General features: G+C 45.9%; 5 protein-coding genes across 5 annotated transcripts; 3 read left to right on the top strand and 2 right to left on the bottom strand.

Annotated features, from left to right (window-relative positions):
- Window positions 1-1,267: 1,267 nt before the first annotated feature.
- On the bottom strand, window positions 1,268-3,860 carry JR316_0013259 (uncharacterized protein; the record flags this gene model as incomplete). Its single annotated transcript, XM_047898871.1, has 2 exons — window positions 1,268-3,353; window positions 3,544-3,860. The coding sequence occupies 2 exons, from the start codon at window positions 3,858-3,860 to the stop codon at window positions 1,268-1,270; spliced, it is 2,403 nt and encodes an 800-aa protein (XP_047742419.1).
- A 6,770-nt stretch (window positions 3,861-10,630) lies between these two features.
- On the top strand, window positions 10,631-15,557 carry JR316_0013258 (uncharacterized protein; the record flags this gene model as incomplete). Its single annotated transcript, XM_047898870.1, has 7 exons — window positions 10,631-11,194; window positions 11,247-12,303; window positions 12,355-12,452; window positions 12,503-15,106; window positions 15,163-15,301; window positions 15,332-15,453; window positions 15,510-15,557. The coding sequence occupies 7 exons, from the start codon at window positions 10,631-10,633 to the stop codon at window positions 15,555-15,557; spliced, it is 4,632 nt and encodes a 1,543-aa protein (XP_047742418.1).
- A 286-nt stretch (window positions 15,558-15,843) lies between these two features.
- JR316_0013257 (Cohesin subunit psc3) lies at window positions 15,844-20,687 on the bottom strand (the record flags this gene model as incomplete). The annotated part of the gene is made up of 13 exons (XM_047898869.1): window positions 15,844-16,313; window positions 16,364-16,485; window positions 16,536-16,825; window positions 16,878-17,128; window positions 17,193-17,493; window positions 17,545-17,742; window positions 17,792-18,184; window positions 18,235-18,396; window positions 18,443-19,409; window positions 19,463-19,878; window positions 19,935-20,143; window positions 20,210-20,554; window positions 20,609-20,687. 13 exons carry the CDS (start codon window positions 20,685-20,687, stop codon window positions 15,844-15,846), a joined length of 4,203 nt encoding a protein of 1,400 aa, XP_047742417.1.
- Window positions 20,688-21,140: 453 nt separating this feature from the next.
- On the top strand, window positions 21,141-22,238 carry JR316_0013256 (Protein phosphatase 2C-like protein C10F6.17c; the record flags this gene model as incomplete). The annotated part of the gene is made up of 3 exons (XM_047898868.1): window positions 21,141-21,297; window positions 21,358-21,792; window positions 21,856-22,238. 3 exons carry the CDS (start codon window positions 21,141-21,143, stop codon window positions 22,236-22,238), a joined length of 975 nt encoding a protein of 324 aa, XP_047742416.1.
- Window positions 22,239-24,385: 2,147 nt separating this feature from the next.
- On the top strand, window positions 24,386-25,921 carry JR316_0013255 (uncharacterized protein; the record flags this gene model as incomplete). The annotated part of the gene is made up of 9 exons (XM_047898867.1): window positions 24,386-24,607; window positions 24,672-24,735; window positions 24,787-24,893; window positions 24,945-25,126; window positions 25,185-25,197; window positions 25,259-25,369; window positions 25,418-25,469; window positions 25,519-25,733; window positions 25,790-25,921. 9 exons carry the CDS (start codon window positions 24,386-24,388, stop codon window positions 25,919-25,921), a joined length of 1,098 nt encoding a protein of 365 aa, XP_047742415.1.
- Between the last annotated feature and the right edge of the window lie 1,353 nt (window positions 25,922-27,274).

Genomic DNA, 27,274 nt, shown 5'->3' with positions numbered 1-27,274 from the left:
ATTATCGATATCGATGGCCGAGGGAGGGGTACTTGTCTACTACACATGGGATATGATATGTACGATAAGACGCTGACACAAGGTGCCTTAATTGTCAACCTTTCCATGAAAGGGTCCCTTTGTCCTCATCGGAGAAGAAACGGTGGGGTGGCCGTTATTTCATTTTAAAAAAGGACTTAGATTGGAACCAATTCAGCGCCGGGCACAAGAGAGACAAAAAGATTTTTAATTTTCAATTGTACGTACCTCGAGGCGCCGGCGAAGTGTTGTCCTGTGCGACTCTCGAGATGCTCCAGAAAATCACCAGACATGGTCAGCGGTTGCCAACTCAGTGTTGCTCCACCTTGTCTTTTTTTCACCTGATACCCAGAATGTACCAACACGTTGTCGAAGAGGCAAAAACACCGCGGCATAATATCCCTGCATGGACCCCAAAATTTTTTAAGTCTTCCCGGAACATAGGCAACTATAACCTGTCGAAATGATGGGATACCAATTACCCATGACCAAAAACATCAAGAAGCACTTATGTTATTTTGAACCGCTGGCTTCTCCTTCAAAAAATATTAAATGATGAGAAATAACACCTGTAAGTAGAGCACCTTCTCAGTGTCAATGTGCTAAAATAAAATCCCCTTCGGCAATAGTCTAAATGTCTGTGGCGAATTCGTTAAGTTTTGACGAATATTAATGCAATTGAATTTAATTTCTACAATGTAATATCCAACGCGGGATGTGAACTATAAAACGAATCCGACCACAAGCTACAGACGGTGTAGTGTAAATGCCGGAATAGATAAGGTAAATGGCCTTCGAGTATACGAAGGAGATGTGGATGATAGAATACAAGATATGCGCGAGAAAAGGAATGCATATAACGAGTCCGATGAATCCAATAGTAATCCGAGGGGACACCTTGACTGGCAGGAGAACTGCAGTCAGCCAAGAGACACGGCCACTAGTGAGAATAGACGATGAATAGAGTGGGGCAATAGAGGGGTTTACGACAGTAGCTAGAAGGTTAGAGAGACAATAAGGAAAGGAGCGTGAGTGCCGATACCATGCGGTCATAAAAATAAGAGACGGCCCTGAATCGAAAGAAAGAGAGAAGGAAAGAGAACAAAAGAAAGGATCAAGGAGCGTGATGCAGTATGTGATGACGATAAAGCAAAAAAAGAATGAGACTGTGAAGTCATGATAGATGCGATGATTAGAGGTGTTGATGGTTGAAACGAGCAATAAGCAAATGGATAATATCAAGAGCACCTCATTTTTTCAGATACAATACCTCGCTCATGTTCGATGGCGATTTTTCCAAGACCTGAGCAATTGAAGGGGGGCGACTACGCTTTATGTTAGCCGAGTAAGAACTGCTTGCCGCGGTGGAGGAAGAAGTCAAGGATGACAGTGATGTCCGATGTGATGCCCGGGCAGCTCGACGTTCGTCTTGTTGTTCGGAAGAGCTGTCATACCTTGTAGTAGTGTGGAGTATTCCCAGAGGCTTTGAGCCTTCAGGAATAGCAGAGAGAGAGGACACAGTGATGCTTGGACTAGGAGGCAAGAGAGAGGAAGTTGACGACGAAGGAGAGACAGTCGTCGAACTGACAGAAGATCGTTTAGTAGCCATGGCCATAGAGGTGGGCATGTATGGCATCTCTGGAAGAGCTTTTTCGCTGTTGGCAGCAGGGGGAAGCTTGGGTGAGCGTAGTGTCCCAGAGCGAGTAATACTTGCCGCCTGAGTGCCGTCGCCGACTGGGTAGGGGCGACGCAACTTGCGGACGCGGAAGGCGGAAGAAATGGATTCTGTAGCGGAACCTCCTTCGGCCCCGGAGGTCGCATGCGAGTCGGCTCCAGAGTCGCTCTGATAGACTAGTCGACGGTGTGTATTAGGATGAATCCTGTGGATCTCATATTCGGAATCGCTGCTGACCACATTAGCAGCGCTTGGTGCAAACCGGGACTGATTTAAGATTCCAGGTGGCAGAGGCTTTGGCTGTTGTTGCGACTCCGCGTCATTCAGCATCCAGGTGAATCCCTTGATTTGAGTGTCCCGTTTACGAGCTTCCTTCTCCAGAGTAGCAATCTTTTTTTCTAGAACAGCAATCTCCGCATGATGTTGCTCAGTAAGCTTTACTACGAGAGCTGTAACTTCGGCATACTGCTCGTTTCGAGTGCGGAGAGCTTGTCGCAGTTGTTCCGCAGAAGCGGTGTCAATGTCGAGCGTTTCCTCTTCAGCAGGGGGGGGCGAGATGGTTACAGTCGAGGGGGGTATGTTATCGTCAGCTTTAGTCGTAGTAGATTGAGAGAGCGGAGATGGAGGGATGGAAGTAGTAGAGGAGCTAATTGTGTGAGCTCTGGGGCGGACATAAACTTTACGCGAAGTGCCGGACTCAGATTGAACTGTGGCACTCTCAGGAATATTGGGCGGAATTGTCGGGCTAGGGGGAAGCGGGCTCGATGGTGGGGGACTTGAAGGGGGAAGAAGAGGAAGGGGTATTGTTGGTGGCTTACTTCGGCTTTGGGTTGCGCCTAATTTCATCCGCGATCGAACTGAACCGTCTGAGTGGTAGGCAATAGATCCTACAGCCATAGTGGATCTGCGACTCAGAGAGGGAGGTAGGATTCTGTCCTTATCAGCGCTAGTAAGCCGAGGAGATTCTTGAGACTCAGGAGGGCGCGGAGTTGAAGTTCTATCAACTTTGTCGAGGCTTTTGTCCGAGTCAGAGTTCTTTCTTGAGTTCTTCGAAGACGTACTGGACGGACGATCGCTTTCAACGCTGGGAACATGCTGATGACGTACTGCTGCAGCGATGGCAGATGCAGGAGTATATCCACGCTTGTAAATCGATGGGGATGATGACATCTCGACTGGCGAGCCTAAAGATGAGCTTGAACGTGCCGACATCTTATGAGAGTCTTCGGATTGCCTCTGCTGCTGCTTAGCGAGCTCGAGGGCTTTATAATACTCCTCTAGTTCCTCAGTAGAGCGAGTAAACAGATCCTTAAACTCTTCGTCGTCATCTTCGGAAAGCGAAACAGTTATTGTGGGCCGTGCGGGTCGGGTTGCGGATGTGGGAACCTTCTTGTCTACTGAAGAACCTGAACCTGATTCACCCTGTGACACGGACCTGACGTTGTTCTCTGGTTGCACACGCCCCGAGGGATAGCTTACAGGAGGCTTCGACCGAAGCTCCGTTTGAGAAGAGACCCCCGCCGCCTTCGATGATCGAGAATGAGAAAAGGTGGCGGCGAATTTGGAACTGAGAGACGTAGGTACCCTGCTGAGCGGCTTACTAGGTACAGGAAGTGGGGGTGGAATCGTTGTGCTGTGTGCAGGAGCCTCGGAAGGGTGTCTAGAATTCTCTACAGTCAATACGTCACATTCTCGGAGGATATCAGGAAGTGATTTTGAGAGAATGTGAATGGTTGAAATTGCATTCGAAATTACATTGCGGTTGCGCCAAGCGCGAACCTCGCCAACTCGAAAATGGAGCAAGTCGACCAAAAAGGAAAGCGATGAATACAGAAAAAACAATCACTCACCTGTCCAATGCGCTTGAGCTTGACGCTCTGCCAAGATGCACCCCCGTGTCGGTAGATTCCCGTACGCCGCTGGTCGACGCAAATGGGCTCGAAGCCGTGGATTGTGTCGATTTTTTGCGCGACCGTCCAAATAATGGAATGCGTGTAGTTTTCTTCTTTGACGCCTCATCTCCAGAGGGGACCTCCAAATGCGTTGAAGACAGATCCTTTTGACTCTGAGAGCTGCGAGGCTGGGCCACAGAGTTGCCAGCACCACGAAAAAAATCCGTGAGGTCGGAAGTTTTGGTGCGAAGACGATTGGGAGACGCGCTAGACATTGAAGGATTATCGAAATTGGGGCGAAGGGGGGAGGTGCGCGTCCGTCAATGAAGAGGACAACGATATGGATTCAGAGGGAATTGGAATCTCCGTCTGTTGGTTTATAAATCTCCGAGTGGTTTTCCAGGCTGCCCTTCGTTGCCGTAAATAAACCGGCGCCTTCAAAATAACTATTTTGAAGAGGGAGAGGGCAAGAGATGGGAATTTTGGAAGCCTCTGGCAAGTGTCTGCTGGGAGAGAAGAGGTTGTGGTTCAACCTTCTGAGGGAAGGGTTTTGTTAAAGACGCGAAACGTGTTGTATCCCACACTCATGAAAAAAGTTGCAGATCTCTTTGGAATCTTTTCCAGATACGCGGCATCGACCCTGCACGCGCTTCTCCAGATGGACCTAAGATGGACGGTTTAGTTTGTTAATTGACGCTTCATTTTTCAATTGATTTTATCAGTCCCCCTCTGACTAAGCGTCCAGAAATCTTGATGATAGTTCCGTTTGGTGTCTTGGACTCCTCCACACGCCGATGTTGTTGCCCATACCCGGACACTGTTGGGGGCAATAGCTCGTTATGCTGAGCACTTGATTGTGGGCCTCTGGTTGGTTGCCGACATGGCTGGCAATGGCGTTGGGTATGTTCACCCGACTGACATTTCCAGGGATATCGTCGCTGAAACAATTAAATACCCACCACCGTGGCCGTAATGCACAAAATGACCAGATATGCCGAGTTACCGAATTAGCATCGAGTGCCGCGTCCTTAACATATCATTTTTCTCCCAGATTCTGTTTGGAGGGTATTCAAACTTGAGTTTTTATGAAGGAGGGGAAGAATCGAGCGTAATGCATTGTTCCGAGGCTCATTTTCGACTTTGCCACCTCGGAATAGGAGCTCTTGGGGCATATTTGTGGCCGCTCACGGCATAATTGCTAGTGTGCTGGTCGCCTTCGTTGCTTGAGTTCGGAGACTGACGAAATCCGGACAGAGATGAATAGTTTGTCTGGCATCACTCAATTACTGAGGCCTGATTGAGATGGACCTCTGAGCCCTCCAGCTCTCAAAACCTGTGATTATATGCGCTTTTAGAAGTCATAGTTGGGCGTATGGTTGGAAAATAACCATGATTCCATACTAAAGTACCCAATTGTCAGCTTTTTTTGGTTGTGACGGTGATCAGTTCATAATCTAATTTAGGAATGATGCTCCAGCAGTTTGGCTCTGTGATTAGTCAGCATTACATAATAGCTTAATCATGCTCAGCAACCTGTTCACCTCCTCAGCGCCCACCAGCGCCAGCACTGGGTGGTTAATCTTCAATGCAACAAGGTATTTAGTCAGCTTTGAAAGGCGCACAGAATATTTCTGACCTAAAATGATTGTGTTTTTTGCACACAACGGCAGTCATTATCGATCCACTGATAGTAATTGCCTTCGCAACTTAAAATTAATCGTGGACGAACTCGGGGCATTTTCTTAGCATAATCAAGGCGTCGAGTCTTGCCCCAGATAACCAAAGAGCAGCCTCTTTGGTCGTATTATTACTACTCGGTAGAATTCGGGCTATCGAGGGAGTTAGCTTGGGCCTCATGTTAAAAGAGCAAACTGCTTCATAATTTTATTGGTATCTATACGTCCTATCTTCTGTACGTATATGCTAATCTTGACCGGACAACACTAGATGTTCATATTGGCTGGCATGACTTACAATCAATATTTTTAAAACCAAGTTGCGATGTGGCCTCAAGGCATAAATCTCCGTCGACGAATACCCCTCAATCCTTTTAAGAAAGTAGATTTTCCTATTTCGACAGGTTCAGTCAAAGATAGATGAATATTCCCATCCAACGCTTACAAAAGTGCATTCGTCATCATCTAGAATACTCAAAACATCTTGATTCTCAACACATGTAACCACTATCACGGACTGGCGGAGCACCAATAGCAAGGATTCACATGTCTTGCTGTCGAAATGAATGACTGTCAAATCAATCGAAGAATCGACTACATATTCTGCAGCCCACCGTAACTCGCGGGCATCGGATTCATAATCCTATTCCACATTCCCCGGGCCCCGTCCAATATTTTATGACGCAGAAAGAAGCGTCACCGGAGACTCGGTCCTATTTTCTAGGCGACATGTAAAAAAAAAAACTTCAAAGAGGAGTGTCCACAAAAATTAAAACACAGCTAAGACTAATTAAGACGGATAGAGTGATATCGTTCAAACGGGTTCACACAGGTTGACACGAAAGATTCACACCACTGCGCTGACCCTCTTCCTGATGCTGATGGTCGGACATGTTCGTTTCTCGAGGACTCGCCAAGCGGCTATTTGATTTGGCCCAGACTCTCCACTCACAGAGCTTAATTTCAAGCGATGAATGCTTGTTTCTCGAGCGTTCCATCTGATTAGTTTTTTGCGGTTGCTGATCACATCTTAAAATCAACATCTCAGCGAAGTTCGCAGCTTCGATATGTGCTGGATTTGCCGTGTGTTGGAAGCATCTGCAAAATTTTCAGAGAGCTCCTTGGCGACCTGTGTTCCAGTGCTTTGGATAAATTCGACATCTTGTCGACGACTCCGCGACGTCGGAATGTTAGCATCTCCCGGTATAACCAAGTGGACACATCTTAATTAGTACAACTGTGGATGGTATACGCAGAAGCAGAGTGTACCGGGGCATGCGTCGATGTGGTGTGGAACAGGCGACCTCCCGAGGTAGGGTACAAATCGTAGCTTGACTCCATCTGAAGTTTTTAATTCGGTGATAGATATCTCAGATCACTTTGGGTGAGATTATGGCTGGCTTACTGGGCCACGGGGTAGTACATATTCAATTTGGTCGAATCCAATCTTGCATATACGCCAATACCTTAGAGGGTTTGTGGGCTGCCCGGCGGCCTATGGAGACCAACGGTCTAATCTGAAAACTACCATTGACCATCATTATTATGTGTGTTCTGACCTACGATTTATTGACTTAAACTGCCATTGACTTCCATTGCTCACGGTGTTGATGTGGTCGGAATTTGACGCCGGAGTCCCCACAATACATTTTTGGGCATCACAACCCACAATCAAAGTAGCGCCCCAGAGTTGTGGGCTTACGGGTGTATTCTGAATCAATGGGCAGAAGACATTGCGAACCTGAGTGTTTTACCCAACTTATGAAATATGTGTATAGTATGTACATTCAGAAGTCAATCGATTCAACAAAATGGCCAATGGGAAAGTTGAACCCTACCGGCAAACGAAGGATCTATCGCAGCTAGCTCATTGATATGAAACTCAAATAGTCATCCTCAATGAATTGATTTCCCCGCTCAATACATTCTCTGCTCGCGATTCTGTTATCATCAGAATTGAAAGAGTAGTAGTTGGAAATGTAACGACAAAGTTGCCTTCCTATACATAGACTCTAAACTCAGTGCGACTGTGGCGCATTGCATCGTGATGGGGCGTATCAGAATGTGGAAGGTTCGATAAGCTTGTATGGTAACAGGTCCACCAACAATTTCAAGGCACATCGAAGTCTATCCACTTTAATCGGAATGCGACATGAGGCTACCAACCCAGATTGGGAACGGTGTGTCATGTCCTTGTAGAAATTTGGGTCGTCGGAAATAAAGGATCAAGCTTCAGGTGACTTCCCGCCTACACCTCACCTTGATCCCTGCACTAAAATGATACAATTGTTAGTATTCCATTATCAATGAAGTATGTACTTCAATTCAATTGACCTACGGTAAACACCCACTTCACATTGAATATACACATAATTACGGGCCAAAACTATGAAACCTAATTCAAGCTGCTGGACACATGAATGGAAGTTATTTTTATCAGTCAATGTTGGAAACGGAATATGTACAGGAAGTTCAAATCACTTTTGGAGTCTGGAAGGATCTGGAGCTTGTAAGTAACTTGGTATGGCCATATATAACTTACCCAGGAAAGCCTACTGCAACGCATCTTCGCTCAGTTCGCATCGATTCTGGATCTTCTGGGTATCATGAGAAACTGATTGAGTTTCAATGTCTTCAGTTGACTATTTTCGACCATCGGAACATGCTTACCCTTTTGATATAGTAACCCTCTATTTATAACGGTCGTATTCTGATTTCCCAACCCAGAAATGATTTAACAGAAAGTCTTCAAAAAGGATTGGACATGCCAGGCGTCGAATTGAACGCAATAACATGTATCCGGAGCAGAGGAGACGGTAATGACTGACCAAATGAGAACCTTGGACGACGGCAGTATGTAGGCAATAGTAAATGCGACAAGTTGTTCGAACTTCGCCCTGCATAAATCTCTGTTTCATCAAGTAGAAGTCGGTCTGAAATAACCGCATGGACAAAGGATGACCTAGCCGTTTGGATACTTAAATCCCAAGGACTTGGGACTCCTTCAGGCTAGTGGCCAACCTCGTCCTATAGCACGGAGGCGTACACCAAAATGTCAGGAAACAGTGATACCAAACGAGCAGGCATAATTACTACCTAAAAGGTGGTGAGAACAGGGGCTCGAAAAGAGGTCAAAGAGCATCCATACATAATATTATTTTCGAAGTTCGATGCACCCTCGTTTCTGGATAACGACATTATAAAGGCCAGAAGAATATGTCATATTGCGAAGTCGAGAAGAATTATGTGAAACTCAGAAGCCGTTAAAGGCCCCAGTGCCGCAGTTTTGAGACCAAAACAGGAACATGAGTGTGTCATAGGGATTTTTCAGCAAGAGGTTTCATCTCGAATGCCGCAATAACGCGTCTAAATATCAGTTTATACACACTGTTGTTGCTAAGAGCGATGTACCGACGGAGTAGGAATAGTTGGGGACGTGGATAGACCAGAAGAAATTATGGCCAGCGCTTAACCCGTGGAATAACAAAGTTTAGTCATGGTTAGGATACTTGATACATACCACTCAACTACGAGGCCGAGCTCTGTGATGGGGAGAAAGCTATTGCTGCGGAATATCTGACCAAAGAGTTTTAATAAAGAACACTTTAAAAAGATCATAATCCTAGAAATAGGCGTACCGCTTCTCACGATGGAGCGGGTTATATGATAAGTTGGTTATTCGTGATCGTCGTCACTCGGGACACAATATTCAACTGCGGTAAATGCCTAGTACTGGAGATAAAAGGTAGAGCGGCGTCGTTGTCCTCACTATACACGCATGGCTGGATCGTGGTGGCTCCTCTGGAAACAGGGCAAGTCTTGAAAACATGTAAACCGATGATGTGAGGCCAGGTATCTTGGCGAGGGTTCATTTGACACCACATTATTTTTGAATCATCATATCAACAACATATGCTGTCCGCTAAATTTCAAAATAATTCTGATAAAGTAGATCATACTGAAGTGTTCCTTGGGTATCGCATCTGTCGTTGGTTGTTTGTCAGTAGAAGCGGTTGAGATAGTTGGAATGTTCCAACATCGACGAGGACGTAACACAGAGTAAAAGAACAGTATATGCGCTCGTACAGCTCAAGAAAAGACTGCCAGCTAAAGCATTCAATTGTCTAAAGGCAAAAAACTGGCGTGAGCCCCCGATCGTTTTTGTTATTATTCCACTACGGAGTCCAATTCCAATGCAATTGGAAGTCTTCGAAATCGACCTCCTTGTCGCAGGTATATCAGTAAAGCAGAATTTTGCATTTTGCAATACTTTGGGCTAGTAGAAAAGAATAAAAGCTGAAGGCTGACCGACGGATGTCTACGTTTCGGGGATGACGGTTGGTCTATCTTAGTATTTGACACACTTGGATCAGAGTTCTGTCAATACAATGAGCAACATGCTATTGGACGGAATGTGGATAAAGAGGCAATTACAACGTTTGACGCACAGTTGAATCCCTCAGATACTAGCAAGAGTATCGCGGGCCAAGTTGAGAACGCGACGAATTAGTGATTGCTTCTACGATTTCTGATAAGCTTGCTTATGCATTGACGCACGGACCATATACAAAGACCTGCAATCAATGGGTTCCTCCACAACTTCCATTCAATTTCATTACTTCCACACGCGATTGGAGTCGCTGAGAATCCAATGACCACCAGCATCGAGATTTCTGTCAACGCCAGCAATCTCTGTGTCAGCATGTTACCCTCGACGGGTATTTTTACAAACTTGCCATACTTTTTTTCATGGTTTTATGGATAATGGCATCGGCAGTTTCTTGTGAGTAAGAGGTGAAAAGCACAATCAAATCGCCCGTCATAACCAGCGTCAATTTGAATCTATTCAGTCCAGGATTGATTGGTGGGCAGGCGTCACCACGCAGGTTTCTAAGACCCATTTGGCCAACTGTGATGCATATGGCAATTTATGAGAATCAGGTACGCTTTAGTAGCCGAAAGTAATTATTGCTATAGTCTCGATGAACTCAAAAAGAGCGTTACATGTTTACAGGGTATTTTACTTTATGCAACACAGTGCGAAGGCTATGAAAGGAGGTGGAGGTGGAGGAGAAACCCAAATTCTGAAACAAGAAAAGGTTCATCAAACACATCATCAAAAATAAATTCCCATGTTGGACCCTGCGAGCATACGGCTGTGTCGGATTAGATGGCAGGAACTGGTGGACCTGATGAACTTTGTCACGCATCACTGCTTGACTGATCCAGGCCAGGTTTCCTTGCCATCCATGTCCTTTTAGCGCTCTCTTCACCTTCCAAATCGTTGGTCGACGGGCTACGACAACGGGACGCTGCCGAACGAGCTCATTGAAAGCAGCTTCAACGCAATCCACTAGGACGCCCACGGCATGGCTCCGTTGTCGTCCTTCATTAATTCACGCAAGGCAAAGTCGGTGATTAAATCCCCCTTCTCATATATCTTACGACCCGAACCTTCGACATCCACTATACCACCCGTACCAGTTTATCTCCCGGGGCCATCCAGCTTGGAACATACAGAAGTAATTGATATCAACGAACAGGCTAGGGATACACGGTATTCATTGGATTTTAACGGAGGGAAACCGACGGACGATTTCGAAAAGAGTCTTGTGGACGAGCAACCACAGCTTCCTCGGACGGATAGTACTGCTTCCCCTCAAGTCCAATTGGACATTGACATATCTCAAGATGCCCTTACCGACTGGTTCCCATCAGGCTTTCTTCGCAGTAGTACCTACTATTCAGCTCCAGCCAAAGAACAGACATTAGTGACCGGAAATGGGCTTCGGAACGAGGTTTCAAACCAGTCATCCGGTTCAGGGAGCTTCAGCGGGACAAATGGGAAGAATGGGACAGATTCAGTTATTGGGGAGGATGAAAGTTATTCAACGTCGTCTGAGGATGTACTCGCAAACCTACAAGCTATGAACGTACGTCCTTTGCTTATAGTATTTCTTCATATTCTCCAATATTCCTCTCCAGCCTTCACATTTCGGAAAGCTGCCAGGATACGATACTTTCAAACGATTAGAACAACCCTCGCCGAAGAAGTCAACACCAAAACCTATCACTATACCTTCCGAATCTACGCAGAGTCAGAATAATACAACAATAAAATCAGGCGAATCTTCAATGGCCTTTTCCCCCAACATGGGTCCTCTTTCAGCATCATTCGATACCCCCGCATCTTCGGCTATATCTGGCACTACTCTAGCGCGTGCTTTAATGTCCAATTCCTTTATACTACCCCACGATAATCGCATGTCGAAATATCGCACTAGCGTAGCCGGGCTTACACGGTCTGATTCGACGACACTACCCCGAGGAGAACACAGTTTCGGAGCTGGTTACAATAATGACAACTTCTCGATAGGGCCTGATGCTCCTCCAATACCTTCAAACGCTGAGAAACTATACGAACCTCCTAAGAAGCCTAGAGGAGTGGGGGCGAAGGAAAAGAAAAGTCAAAATTTGAAAAGGCGTTCAAGTACAGGAAGTATTAATGCAAGAAGTCTGCCCGACACACCGTCAACGAATTCGACGGGACCAAATAGCGCACTCTTCAGCCCTGATGTAGAGTTCGATGTTGGTGCCATCTTGTTACGGAATACAGAAGATAAACTCCCTTCCCTTCCTCGATCTCCTCTTCCTCCAACACCTCGCCTTCCTTATTCTCCAGGTGCAGACAGCAAATCATTGGCGCAAGAGAGCTTGTCGGACAAATCATATCAAGAGGCTCTACAGCAGTTCCCCCTGGATTCGCAACTCATATCACCGGATCTAAACCAGCTTTCACCTGCAACCTCTTCAGAAGGACCTCTTTCTGCGAAGAATTATGAAGATGTGTTGAACTATTATTCTCTCCCTGATTCCCCTGCAATCAATGTCTCTGGAAACAATTATAGGCCTGCTTTTTCACCCATCAGTGAAGAGTCCAGCTCTCAATTATCCCCTCCAGCACCTTATAGAACCGATAAACGCGAGTCAATAAGAAACCAGCCTGTTGGGGCGCGTAGTCCATTAACAAACAGTCTGCGCGGTAATATGTCTGCTCCTCATCCGTACACTTTATACTGAATTTATGACACAGGTCGCGGGGATTCATTACCTTTATCTCGAATACCGTCGGAATTACGTACGCGCCAGCAATTGCACCCAATTGGCGAACGTCCTCGATCTGTAACTCAGGTATAGATTTTATTATGCGGTCCCTGCCACGTTCTCAATTGTTGTTCAAGCTCCCATCACCTGGTAGTGCACACAGTGCATCATCATTCGCTTCTGCAGGTTCAGATCTTCTTGCACCTCCTCCACTTAGTAGAATTTTCAACCGCACGCGTTCCGGAAGCGCTCCAAGTCCAATCAAAGTTGTTCGAGATTCCAAGGACGCAAATGCGTATAAGATCACCATAACACCCCAACTTTCGGAACTGGGTACACCTACTACTGAGGAAGATGAACGGGTGGTGACGCAGGAATTTCCTGAAACGCCGAACGCCTTCAGTCCTCTTCTGACGACCGACGTTGGTTCTACGTCGATGGTACAGACTCTGGATGTTCATGATGTCATACCGATGTCCAATGTCCCCCTCTCTGCAACCTTGCCCAATCGCGGGAGCTTGCAGCCAAATTTAGCTCAGCAACTTTTGTTGTCTAGGTCGGCTACGACAAGTAGACATTCGGGTCAGACAAGCACAAGCAGAATCAAAACCAATGGCATAATAGGACGGTCTGGATCTTTTTCAGGTCGACATATTGGCGATATTGCTGAAAGTCCCAGTGAAGATGTTGCACGCGACCATCCAGAACCGGCTTTGGATACCTCTGCGCCGTCGATGCACCCTGAACCGTCGACAACTACTTTGGTTGATTCTCCAGAAACTAGTCTCAGAGAGCTAGGACCAATCAATTTACCTTTAATACCTGAGAGCACCAGGTCTCCGAGTCGTAGTGCTAGTTTCACGCAGGGATCAGATTCGAGCTCAATGTATACCCCTTCAATACGGTCCGAGTCATCGAGACGAATGAAATCTCTACCGTCTATTCCTGCTTCTCCTCTAGTTCCAGCCCCGTCTTCCGCTGCATCGAATACATCCATGAGGTCAGGATCTCCTTCTCCTGCTGTGCTGCAGCCTTCACCACCTGTAGCGACGGCATCTACGCCATCGATACCTCCTCCCCCATCAATCCCTCCTCCGTCGCCCACACCTTCTCAGAAGCTCAAGTCACAACCTGTCCGAAGTCGCTTACCTCCACCTGCATTGACGATCAAAAGCTCAAACATAACTGCGTCACAACATGCGGTTGCTATCAACGGGACAGAGACAAACAGCGAAACGTCGCCTGCACCATTTGCCCAAGAGCCTGACACGTCTGTAGAAACAATATCTCCACCAGTGCCATCGCTTCCTCAGCACGAGTCACCCATTCCCAACGTCCAGGAATTGACAGTTCCAGGTCCGTTGTACGATCCTGAGGGTACCTTTGGCGATCGTGCATCGGATATATTTAGGGGCACTTCTTTGGGCTCTCCGCCTCCCTACTACACGGTCGTTAGTGACGCTATCAACCAAACGGAGGCAGTCAACTCACCACCGAATCCAATATTCTCAAATTTGCAAACACCTGATTTTGGAGCGCAGAGTACAGAAATATCGACCGCTGCCTTGAGTGCCGGAGTTCTGAGCGCAACAAGTAGTAATGGGGCTGCTGGATCTTCAATGTCTATTTCCGAGTTGGGAATCATTCCGAATGGCAATGTCAGCAATCCACATTTGGCGAGAGAAAACTCGGTCATCAGCCAGCGGGCGCGAAGACGACCCCCTCTTCCTGCAGGCCCTCGTAGACCAAGTCAGATTCAGTTAATAGGTGGACAAACTTCGCAAGGTTACCAACGTGATCGGACAGGGTCTATCTCGTCTGTGGCCAGTACCAGTCATCGTTATTACACTTCTAGAAATCAATCTGAATCTACACCTGCCTTTTCTCCTAAATTTCAAACACCGGCCCCCAAATGGAGAGGCTATACCATGGAGGCTGCGAAATGGACGTTCACTTCTGCACAACTTCAGGCAATTGTCTCGCGCGCCATTCGACAATCAGCAGAGGCTTCATCTATTCGCCTTCTACGCCTTGAGATCATCGACACTGAGATTCCGGAGGAGATACGACGGTTGGATGCCCAGCGTACCGACCTCAAAACTCGTTATAAGGTTTTAGCGAAGAAACGGGCAGCATTGTTCGATGCTCTGACCCTATATCTGAGCGCTGGAGATGAAGATAATACTCCATATGTTCTTCGAGTGTTGGAAGAGCTACGGGATGTCTCTATCAATCTCGACAAGCTGACAGAGGAGTTACATAGTTTGGATTCCCAGTTGGCCCATCTGGATTCACTTACACAAATCCATACAGGAAGTGCTCTATCTATGGCTCTTCGGAAACTGAATGCAAGTTTTTTGAAGCAAGTCGCAGAAAACCAGGCCTTGCGGACTCAGATACAGACATTGGAAGCAGAGAGAGACGAAGCATGGCAGCAAGCGCAATCTGTGGCCGATGAATACGATCGTCTAAACGACAAAATTGATGATATGTCGTCGAAACGGTCGAGTAGGGTGTCTGCATTCAGGAAATCAAGTGTCAGAGTGTCAAAGGCTGGCCTCCGCACTCCCAGCCAACGCCTAAGCCAAATATCGTCCTTTGGAAGTGGGATGCACAATGGTCTCACACCTTCCAGTGCCAAAAGCCCCTTATTGCGTTTGGAACGCCCAATACCCCCAGTGCCGCCAATACCACGACGGAGAACTCTCGATGGTCTGGGTTCACCATCTAAAAGTTCTGCAGTGCGTAGAACTAAAATTTTGTTTATTAAACGCGATCTAACATATTTGATTAACAGGCACTATCGTCTACTGGTTTGACGCCTGGACTTACTCCAACATCTGAGACCCGCGCTTTGGCTCGGGCTCAAGACGAACTGTATGCTATGTTGGGGCTGGCCAACCCAGAGCGTTCACTTCGACGATCACTGTCGTTCAGTATGTTACAAGGTAATTCACCCTCTACAGCCTCTGGCCAACCCCCAACTTTACGACCCAACCCACCTGCTAATGCGACTAACTCGTGGAGACGTTCATCACTGCCCGGCGAGGATGCACTTGCGGAGACCTACAACGCAATGGCTGCCGATGTACGTATTATCCGGAGGTTTGTTGCCATTTCAAGTTGCTAATCTTATCCTTGTAGCGCAACGCAGTTCTCGCCACTATCGATATGCTATCATCTACAGATTAAGGATTAACTTACATCTTAATATACTATTTTATTGCCCATGTACACTCATTGTTTTCAATTTCCCGAATCATACGAGGTTGCTGTAAATACATCAGCGACACTTTATTTTCCTGATGACTAACGACGCAAAGACAAACAGAAAGCATTGAAGAGATTACAAATTCCCCCATTATTACACTGATTGGATACAAGGGCAGATAGCATACACTGTAGAATAAAAAGGCAGGAAAGCATGAAGCAGAAAAAAAGATTAAGAATAAAAATGTCACGAGAAAACATTGGATCATCAGTGTCGGATACGTTTCCGTCGTACTTGAATATCTGTCATCGCTGCAATATCGTCAGCATCGTCAATGGGTTCCCCCCCATTGACACCATTCATCTCATCGTCATCCTCTCTGGGGCGCTTAAGCGATTTGGGTGTCTCCAACTCCTCGGGTTCCACTGGTCCTTCCGAAGGTGTAAGAGATTGGAGAGGCGATTCTTCTCGTTCTTCCGCTTCAACTGCAACAACTTCTGGTGTATCCTTGCGTCGGATCGCTCTACGTGCATTAGGTGTAACCGGCTGATCATCACCTGTAGCATCTCCCGCACTGTCTTCGGTAGCATCAGGGTTTGCTCTTGTGACCCGACGAGGTTTTGGCCGAGGACGTTCTTCCTCGTCATGAGTCCGCTCGCCTTCCGTCTCCTCTTCGCCACTTGAAACTTGGCCTAGATTAGCCTTTTTCTTCGATTTTCTGACCTTCGGGACTTGAGCTGGAGGCCGGAATGAGTTATAAGAACAGATATATCCACGTAAAACGTACGATTATCCTTTGCCATGATGGTCCCTAGGCGTTTCTCATATGCACGCTGGGGTTCCCATGCCTTAGAAGTAGGAGGTACTTCTACTGCCGCCTCTGCGAAAACTTGATCCATGTGCGCTTTACTGTTAATAGCGTAAGTTATACTTGCGATACATGAGCGAATGCAACTCACATCTTTAGCGCATCACGACTTTGGAGTGCGCCCAAAAGAGGAACAAGCACTCTAAAGAAAGCGATAGCAGCTTTCAAAGACCTCTTGTTTTTGTTCTTTTCATAGCCAGCAATGCGCTTCCCAATCCATGACAGTAGATTGGTCTGAACTTGGATGATATGTTGTGCTGGCAATCGACGTAAAATGGAAAGTTGACTTCCACGAACCACGAAGCAGGACGAGACCAGCTTCGCTAACTGCACGGCATTGCTTTCGTCATGAACAATACCATCCAATACAAGAGTGTACGCCTGATTTCAATGAATTAGGGAGCAAGAAAACGCAGTGAACGGTAATGCGCACCTCTTGCAGCGCGTGGGTCAATGTCGCCACAATGATTTCAGGAGATTCCTTCATGGTGATTTCTTCCCGAAGCACATCAACGACAACCCTCGCACATGTATCAAAAGCCATTTCAAGACGGCCGTAATGAGCTAGAATGACGGCTCCGTGTTGTATATGGATGGTCCCTGCTCGAATAGCGCGAAGGAAAGTAGATATAACATCGATGAACAAATACTCTCTTTCCAGCAAATCTCTGGAGTTAAGCTCGGCTATGAACAAGAGAGATAGCATAAGACATGATGAGGCCTGTGGACAAGAGGAAGTGATACTAACCTTCTTTGATAACCTTCTTCTTTGGTCTGACTTTTGCAAGTTTGTCATCATTGCCTTCTTCCTCTGCCTCATCTTTGTCGCTGTCCTCATTGTCGCTCTTCTGGGATTTGTCTTCCTCTGAACTGTCATCCAAGAATTCGGCATAACGCTCTATCTCTGCCTGAATATATCCTGCACAACGATATTGAACCTCGTCATCAAGAGTTAAAGACATTGAAGCCATGGGAAGTGGCGTCCCGTCAGGGGTAAATGCGTTTGTTGAGGAAAACAAAATATGCAAATCGAGTAGGTGCTTAAAAGCCTATAAAAACAATTTAGGGCACTGTGACAAGCTTGGACGAAAAGCACGTACAGCGCGTTTAACACCTTCTGCCGTATTTGATTCGGTACCAACCGCATACTCGAGCAATTTCTCAAGAAGAGATTCCCGTTGTTCAGTAAGAATTTCTTTATACCGAATATCTTCTGGCGAAGGTTCTGCCTCAGCTGGCAACCCCTTCGTTTTCCACAATATGTGGAGCATAAGCACATGTAACGCTTGTTCAATCATCTAAAAATTATGAATGAATGAACAATCGAATGAAATTCATAAATCATACCGTTTCCTCTTCTTTATAACCCAGTCTACCACGTTCAACAAGAGCGTTGATAATATCCCAAGCACTACTCTGTTTTCCGCCCTCGTCTTCTTCGATCCAGGCGGTCATACTCCTGGTACCCGTTAAGACAGCCAATCTTGTGCACCATGCACCAAGGGCAAGAACTTCGTCTTCTGAAAAAGATGCTACTTCCAGTTCGTCTCTGCCAGCAATAGTGTCACGGAGTTGAGTTGAAAGCTCATCTTCAAGTTCTAGAATCTTGGTACTGTTAGAGTTGGACAAGCTTGTTGCATCCATGAAGTAGCGTATCGCGTTTATGGCATGCGAAAGGACCTTTGCTGAAGAATGAGACATGAATTGCTTTATGACGTCGTCCCACAAGCTATTGTAGGCCTGCAGAATGTGTCAAATAGGCTACTTCATCGGCAAAACGAAAACTATACCGTAATCATGCGCATCTCCAGATAGAGATCCAGGTTCATTAAAGTAGGGATAATTAAAATTTCAGCGATTCGATTTTGGTCAGACTGATGTTTGATGAACAGGCGAGGTAGACCCTTTATTAGAGCTTGAGTGATCTCATTGGATACATTTTCTTCTTCTCCCTGATACAAATTAGGCGACATGAAAAACAAAGAATGATTGACATACTTTTTTGCCACTCGCAGATTCCTCTTTCGCACGAGATATCGATGCCACAAGAACTTCAAGAAGAACGCTCTCTTCGATCTCTTCCAATCTCCATGCGTCGTCAACCGTGAACTCGTCATTATGTTTTTTGCCATTAGGACGCGCTCGGGCTCTTGGAGCAGCTCCAGACTGACTATCTTGCTCTGATGCTGAGTGGTCAAGCAGAAGAAGATCAAGTAGACCTTGCCAATCCGACACGGTTTCTACTTCACCCCAGAGAGCATCGATGGCTAGCGCCACACGGCCGCGATCCTCTGTTCCTACCAAAGCAATAACCTCTTTTCGCCTGTGCGCACGACGTGACGCTCTGTTACCACTGTCGTCTGGCTCCCTAGCATCATCACCAATTTCAGATTCTTCAGCGTCTCCTGCTAGGGTATCTAGCGTCTTGCCCCATTTCACCAATAGTGAGGCGAAAACTTTAGCACCTATTCGTTCTTTATCTTTATCGCTCGGCTTTTGGTGTTTGTTGATTTGTTCCTCTGTTTCTTCTTCCCAAACCGCACGCACGAGTGGGCTAACAGCCTTTCGAACCTTGGCCTCTTCATCGAACAACAGAAGACAAAGTTTCTCCTTTTGTTCTTCTTCCAGAGGAAAATGTCCTTCGATATCACTCAGGACATGGATCACCGCTACTCGAATGGAAAGGTCAATATCAGATGTGGCCATTTCGAGGAGGCGAGACTTGAAGCGTTCAGTGAAAAGGGTGAGGGATGGGATATATTCGGATTGGTCGTAAACTCCAGAAAGAGCTTTCACGGCTTCCAGTCGTACATGGTTGTTCGCATCAGACAAAACCCATCCGACATAACGCAGATAATGGGCATCTAGGAAGTGATCTGGGTATTTCCTCAACCACAAGCCAATGGAGCGAACACATTCTGCACGAATGTTGGGGTCAAGGTCACGGAACCGGTGCACGAAGACGCTAGCAAGAGTAAATCAGTAAAATGAAGGCATATATTCTTGTAGACGCCTTACCCATCGACAAATTCCTTGATGAAGGACTTCAATTTATTCTGCCGCCGCTTGACATCTTGCCCCTTTGCTTCCAATTCCTTCACCCTTGGATTAGTGCCCTTGGCACCTTTGCGCTTCTTTTCTCCTTCTCGCTGGCGTGCAACGACCTCGGCTTCTTTATCGACGGCAGCAGCGACGTCACAAAGTGCCGTTTCCGCCTCTAGCGCAATGACAGTAGCAGTATGTCGGAAACTTCGAATTTGTGAAGATGACATTGAGACGACCCATTGTTGCAGAGTTTCCATCATTTGAGTTGAATACAGCGCACCGGTATCCGAGGCAGAGTTAATCAGCCTCTCTATCCATTCCGACAGCGATTTGCGAAATCGTTTAAAAACAGGTAATTTGGAGGTAAGTGGGTATATTGGTGAATTTTCCTACAGGACACAGGCTAAACATATCTGAACATTTATCATTTGTAGATTGCACTCACCAACTTCAAAGCCTCCGTAAAATCGTCAAGCGTACTTACAATACCATCGAAGTCAACAGCTTGGTCGGCATCAACCGAGTCGTTGCAACCACAGGAACGGAGAATCAGGTTGATGAGTTCGGCCAAGGCAGCGCTAGGTGATTGTTGTAGGGATTGAAGAAAGTCCTCTGCACTAGATTGGAGAGGAGAAGCTGGATTCATGATAGCATCTGAGAGTCGTAATCAAGTAGTCAACCTCCGTCACATTCGATTTTTGAACACAAGATGGCACGCACTAAAAAGAGGATTATCGGCTGAAATTTTCGTGTCTTTTGCAACCTGATCTGCATCGTACGCGTTTTCCCCTTCTTTCGGTTTTCTTCCCCTACGCGCTGTTACTTTGGGTGGTTTATGCACGATAGGCTTGTCGATGCGCGGCTTCTTAGTTGATTTTGCTTTTGGAGACGTTTTGCTTTTTGGCTTCTTGTATGTTGATCCCTTCCCTTTGGGCGTTTCGAATTCACCTTCTTCATCGTCTCCATTGTTATCGTCGTCAGTTTCCGGTTGCTCTACCTCATTTGATGCATGCGCGTCGGGCTCCGTGTCGCTATCATTTCGTCTCCGTTTCTTGGTGGCACTGGCTGTAATGAGGGTGAATTTCAGCACAAAAGTCTTTCAAAACTAGATACGCGTACCCGAAACAAATGGCTGGACTGTCTTTCTGTCTCTCTGAGAGCGCCTCGGCGCTGACGAGTTAACTGGAGTATCGGACATGGAGGTAATAATGTGACCAGTCGCGTCGCGTTGTCAGCGACTAGAACGTGCACGAGGTCACCCCGTGACTCTGGAGTCACACAAACAAGAGAGGCCTGCACAGCTTTGTTGGTTACTTCCTATCATCTACCGCTTCAACCATACAAACCAGTTTGTAACTACAGTGTGTTTTACAGCATATTGTTAACGCTCAGATTATTACGATTTCTTGACTGACTGAAGTTTGCAATCGCTACACGGCGTGCCCAGCTATCATTGTACCGATTACTGTAAGTTTCCCACTTCGTCATTCATATATCAAGATTAACTGAGGATCACCTTGCTATCCAGACTTATTTATTTTACTTATCGAGAACGAATGTGTGCTGTGTTAAACGTACACCTGCCTCAATACGCTCCATAAATCAATCTCCGGGCAACCTACTCACAGGTTTTTTGCCCCTCACCGTGGCAATGACTGTCGGGCAAACCATAGTACCGATTTTTGACCTTCCGGAGGACCTGCAAATTCATGTTGTCCAGTACCAACATACGGAGCGTCCAATTGAGGATAGATATTCGGTGAATCTGTCCGACGATGGCCGTCGTCTCCTGATTGGCGTTTACGATGGTCAGTTATGACTATGTCTTTTTGCGGGCATCTTGATCCACCTGAATGCGTATGCTTAAGGTCATGGCGGGCCAGAGACAGCGGATCATATTAGCCAGATTCTTCCGTCCCGATTACTTGCGCACCCATCGAGTCAACACGCCGAGCAATTTGAACTGCTGGACAACTCCATGATATCAAATTTCAAAAAGGACCATTCCATCTTTCGAAGGAGATCCTCTAATTGGGTCCATAATGCTCAGCTTATGAAATCAGGTAGCGCTGCTCTGGTTTTGGATGTCGATCTCTCGAATCTCTCTGCAAGTTATGCCAATCTGGGTGACTGTCGCCTTGTCCTATGTGATTCTAATTCTAGCCAGAAAGCGGTGTCGTTCTGTACGACTGATCTCAATATGAATACTCCATCTGAACGAGAAAGACTTATTCAGGAGCATCCTAAAGAAGATTACTTAAATGTTGGAGGCCGTCTTTTTGGCAGACTTATGTGCACCCGAGGTGATATCTCTGAACTTGACTTACGGAATGCCGCTCAAAAATTGCATACAATGTACCTTGCAGGGTTTGGAGATGGATATTATAAGCTTCCGAAAGGGATTTTCGGCAGCTCTCTGCACAGAAAATATATCGATACCATTTCTTCGATAGAAAGAAAGGGTAAAATTCCTATGAACGCTCAATATGCCTCTCTGTTTTATGCGTATAAGACACCACCATATATAACAGCTTGGCCTGACACCGGAAACTTGCAATTAAAGAAAGGCGATGTTGTTATCTTGGCAACAGATGGCCTTTGGGATTTGGTCTCAACTGAGGATGCGACTCGGATCGTCCTCCAGGGAATGGCGGAACAGGAGAACAACCTTGCTAAATTCCTACTTGAAATGGTCAAAGCTACTATATCAATTGGAGACGACGTCACTATCCTAGTCTACCGGGCATGATAGGAAATCTATGCGTCGGGAAAACCATTGTCTTTTAAATTCACGAGGAATTACAAATCATCGTATATGTGACGGATATTTATCATGTTTCTGCGATGCCAATCACCTTGCCTGAGTTATCTCTCTCCAAAATGTCGATGTAGATCCAAATATATCGCAAGCTCTGCTGCGGCTTTTTCAATATATATGGACGATTTCTAAGAATCGAATGTACCATGAAACAAGTCATGGCGGATGGCTTGCACCTTCTGTAGTAGCGGAACCTCTATGGCGCTCAAATATACGACTTCGCAAAGGTTGCATATGGATACTGATTAACGGCGTACAGAACTGGTACTGAGCTGTGATCTCAGTGTGAAATCAAGCGCACTGAAGATAGAACAGAATACCCGTAGTACTATTTAATCATCCAACTCAGCATCGATGTGTTTGAGATGTATGTGTCCCGTCGCATACCAGACATCGTAGACTTGTAAAGCGTCTGGCATCACGACTTTGTCCCTTTATTGGATTCAATTAGATTCTATTCTCCCGTCAAAGACGATAATCTATCGAATTATCAGCATCAGACTCACCCCAGACCCTACTATATATTAAAACTTTGCACCGACACCGTCTTTGATTTCATGGCACCGCTTATCGCCGTCCAATGTAGACAGTGGAATATACAGATCATTTGCGACATCAGGTACGTTTGTTTGATTTTGTATTATTAACAAAAATGTGTGTTTATACATATAGTCCTACTCAAGGAACATAATGGAATATCTAGGTTGAAGGGCACCGAGAATGAAGTTGGGCGCAAATGGCCTTCCGTCAATTACACCCGACTCCGTAACATGATCCGTCAACTTTGCTACTTTCCGAGAACCCTGAAGGAGCAATCAGCAAGGTCATACCCTGCCATCCTGTAAGACCCTGTTCAGTAGCGACCCATCTGTGTATAAACATCTAAATTTCGGCCTTCAATGCTTTGTAACCCTCGATGAGCCTATAATCTCCCACGAAATGACAAATTTATCGTTGCAAATCTACAACTTCTCTCCATAGTCACCCCAGAAGATATCAGGAGTGTACCATTAACTGAGTTTCGGTACATTGTTGACTTTGCAAATGATTTCAATGTGAGCCGTTGACGGTATTGACGAAGGCCCTGTTGTGTTAATTGATGTCGTGACGTTTCTAAAATACTTTTGTATCCGATGGGGGCGATGCAGGAACACATCCTCCCCTGTCATTCCTCACGCCATGCAGAATTTTCATGAAGCCATTTGAAGCCTCGGGTGATTAAGCGCGCTCCAGTCCGCGCCGGAGTGTTAAAGTCGGGCTACGCCGTGTGCCATACTCATGGCGACTCGCGTGGTTTACCGGTAACTCCTCCCTCGAACCTCTGAGCCCTGGGATTGGCGATGACAGAGTCTAGTGGATCAGACTCGACTCACATGGCCCGTTCCTGCCAGGCGCCTCATGTTTGGAATCCTAACGATTTGCACCGGGACTTCTTATGTCTAATTCCTAAATTCTATGAACCATGAGGCGAGTAGCAGCATCTCTTTTTTGAGGGTCATCTCCTGATTGAACTGGATTTCGTCAAAAATAGGTGACGATCTGGTTGGAACTGCGTCACCGATGACCAGCGATAGAGAAATCTGATATTGAAGGGAATACGAACGACTCCGAGAGGCTGAGTTTGTACGTGTATTTGACCAAAGTTCGCATATCATTCATGCACGACCTGAGAAGATTGTTGTGGAATGCCTCGGATTTGACTGCTCGGCGTAACGGTCACTACCGACGTTGGGATTCTATTTGGCAAGACAAATTTATCTCTCTCAGATCTCTCTCTGCAAAGAAACTTGCACCGCATCAGAGCAACACACCATTTCATCGCTGACTTAGCGCTCACCTTTGGGATCTCCTAACGTGCCACATCACACCCGCGCTCGCACAGGGTTTTGCACCCCCCTTCGGCACTGGGGATTTGATGCCGGAAAGATCACCATCTGTCCCAAAATGGGCGACTCAAGGTGACGCTTGGCTCTGTTTTAAATGCCTATAGGATCGGGAATTGCTACAAACTATAAGTAGCGGGGAAAGATAATTTCTATACTTCGTCAAATCACCTACATCGACACACTCTGTGCACCATGTCCTATCCCTCTAAAATCAAACCGATCACCTACGCCGACGCTGTCAGGGCCTTGAATACTCAAGATGTTGAAGAAAACATAAATGATGCTTGTGGAAAACTTGCTTTTGCCATGAGCGCGATGATAGGCAAATTTGAAGCCATCTCAAAGCAAATGCATACCATCGACCTCCTAAGGCATACAGTACCCCTTAGGCCGAGGTGGGACTCACTCAAGCAGGTGTGCTACGCAATCCCATTATCTGCAGAGCCGATGACTGACTCATTGGTGGGTAAATCTACAGGATCTGGCCGAACTCCTTTGGCAATTTCGCACGAATTCTGGGGTAATTTCCGGACGCTTGAAGCGTGAGTGTTTTCCAGAGAGCATCCTTGGCAGAAGCTCATTATCTTCTCCAGTATTCTGCAGCACGGTTTTACCAATGGCCACCAGGAGCCTTGATACAAAATCCGGGCGATCTCCCTATCAACATGAAAATCTTCAGGTACTGCAATCATATATGTCTGTGAGTATTAGAGACTTGTGATACATATTCACACAATTTATACGATTTCAGGTATCGGCAGAGCACGCAGCGAACTCGCGATCTCTTGCTGAGCGCGTGTTCAGGCTGAGCGCGCGTCTTGTGGTATTTTTAACGGAATACACCAAAATGGCCAACATGCATGCGGTTTCCGGTCAGGAGGAAATGTGGACTCTATCACAGAAGCTGGCAGAACTCGAAACCCAAGTACGGTTGTAAGTGGCAGGCCCCTCTTCTAATTTAAAACAGCAATTAATCATAATTGCTATATAGCTTGTTTGCAACGGTATGTCGAATACTGATATATAAAACATCATTAATCATTGTTTAATTCCGACGGTTTATAGACCAGCGAAATGCCATCAGCAGGCATTCCTCATCTTTTATTTACCTCAGCTAGGCTTGTTTGCTCTGCTGGCGGTGCTCCAGGCCGATCAAGGCTCACCCGCAAACCAATAGTGCGTATTTCATTTCAGTTTTCCGATATTTTTGTTGAAACATCAAAGCTTCTTGATGGAGAGCTCAGTAACATTGGAAAAGCATACGGGGACACAGATCGTCAGTGATTTGACTATTACCTTTTTCATGTGCTCAAACTCCACTACAGGAAAGCGCGATGAGGTGGCACATGCACAGTACTCTTCCCAACTACGTATATGTCGAACAAACCCTCTTTCTATTGGACACACAATGATCTCTGCATTTCTTCTCGATGAGATTTTAACTTCCGAATCGGGGCTGAGCCTATATCTTTCCATTTGGTCAAGACTGCGGACCGACTGCAGCGATATCTTTCACTGGGTAAAGAATCCTGCTCAAGTCGTATGTAGTCTTTTTGATGTGACACCCTGTCATCACTAATGTGTTGCTACATTCAGCCTGTTCCCTCAGTCATTTCATGCTACGCCGAGACACGTTCTACTGTCTACTCTTCCCTAGCCACAGCTCTCGATGTATATATGTTGGGGATTGATCCGTCCTTATACTCTGCAGAACGTCTACAACGTTAGCACATTACATGTCATGATTTTCTTGTTTTGTTCAATGCTTATGCTGTCATTACATTGTCTTGCATCTGTCGATGTATATAAATCGTATTCTTAGATTACATTAATCATATCATTCGATTTCTATTTTTAACATAAACATTCTTCTTAAGCTCGTGGTCAACTCGTGGCTATGAAGACTTGTGGAATACAGTAACCTACCTGCGAGAAGCTCGGAAGTGCGTTCTCAAACAAACAAAAAATGGACTCCAACAACGTCTGCAGCCGAGTTTGACCGCAGACCAAAATCGGGGCTAAGCCCGAAAGTCAAAAAACTTGTGTGTACGTACGTCCTGTTCATGTCAATATGTTTCGACTCATCGTTTCAACCTATCTATCCGTGTACTCCGATCCAATCGAATCCTTCTGCGGGTAGTCTACCGCCGTCTAGCCAAATGGACACGGAATAACTTGTAACTTGACCAATAACAATTTGAACATCTTACACTTTGCAGCTGGAAAACCGGTAAAAGCTCGATCGTGGGTATTTATTTATCATCAAGCCTATGTTTGACTGTTCGAAGGTACCTAACAGTCTTCTAAAGTCTCCTGAGTTTCGGGGTATTCAATGGTTTGTCAGACGTTGTTAAGTCCGAGTACGTGTCGTGTCCAGATTTCCCATAAGGAGAACCGTATTAACCACCTTCGCAATCAATCCTATTTATTACTTCGACTTATCTGCTATTCTTCTATCAACACTGAGTAGCTTACGTTGATCCGGATTCCTTGAGTCTATGGTAGGCAACGGAGAAATTACATTGTCGCGCAACAACATTGCCAGTGGTTTCGAAGCGCGTAGTAAGTAGGAATAAGCTCCTTCAGAATTAAGGACGTCCCTATCTTTAATTCTATTTCCTAGAAGTGAAGGCCAGAGAATTTTATCTAATGGGTGTTTCTCTAACTTGAAAACTTCAAGATCCTCGAGAATGGAAGTCGCGCTGATTGTTGTCTCTAGTGACCATCTTAATACCATGACTAGGTGTTAGTAGGGTACATAATTCTGGACTTCAGAGCGTTTAACTGTATATGTGAATATTTTATGGGCTTCCTCCAAGCAATTCCGAGAGGTTTCTTGTCAGCCGGTAACACAGCCACAGCCAATTCCGCCAAGCACTCTTATGTAGGTTGTGTGTCTAAATAAAGATTTCGAGCAAACCCCACAATCCCTATCTACAGTATTAATGATTCGCACAGTAAAAATTACCAAGCTTGCAATTTATAATATGTCCAATCTTTTGAAAATTTGATATCAACTTGAGGTTGACTTGAATTGTATGGTATCTCTTCTTGAAAAAATAAGCGCCCGTAATATCGGGA

The sequence above is a fragment of the Psilocybe cubensis genome, chromosome 13, assembly GCF_017499595.1.
Source record: "Psilocybe cubensis strain MGC-MH-2018 chromosome 13, whole genome shotgun sequence".
In the NCBI taxonomy this organism is placed as follows: domain Eukaryota; kingdom Fungi; phylum Basidiomycota; class Agaricomycetes; order Agaricales; family Agrocybaceae; genus Psilocybe; species Psilocybe cubensis.
Note: the sequence above shows the minus strand (reverse complement) of the source record. Positions and strands in the feature narration are given on the sequence as shown.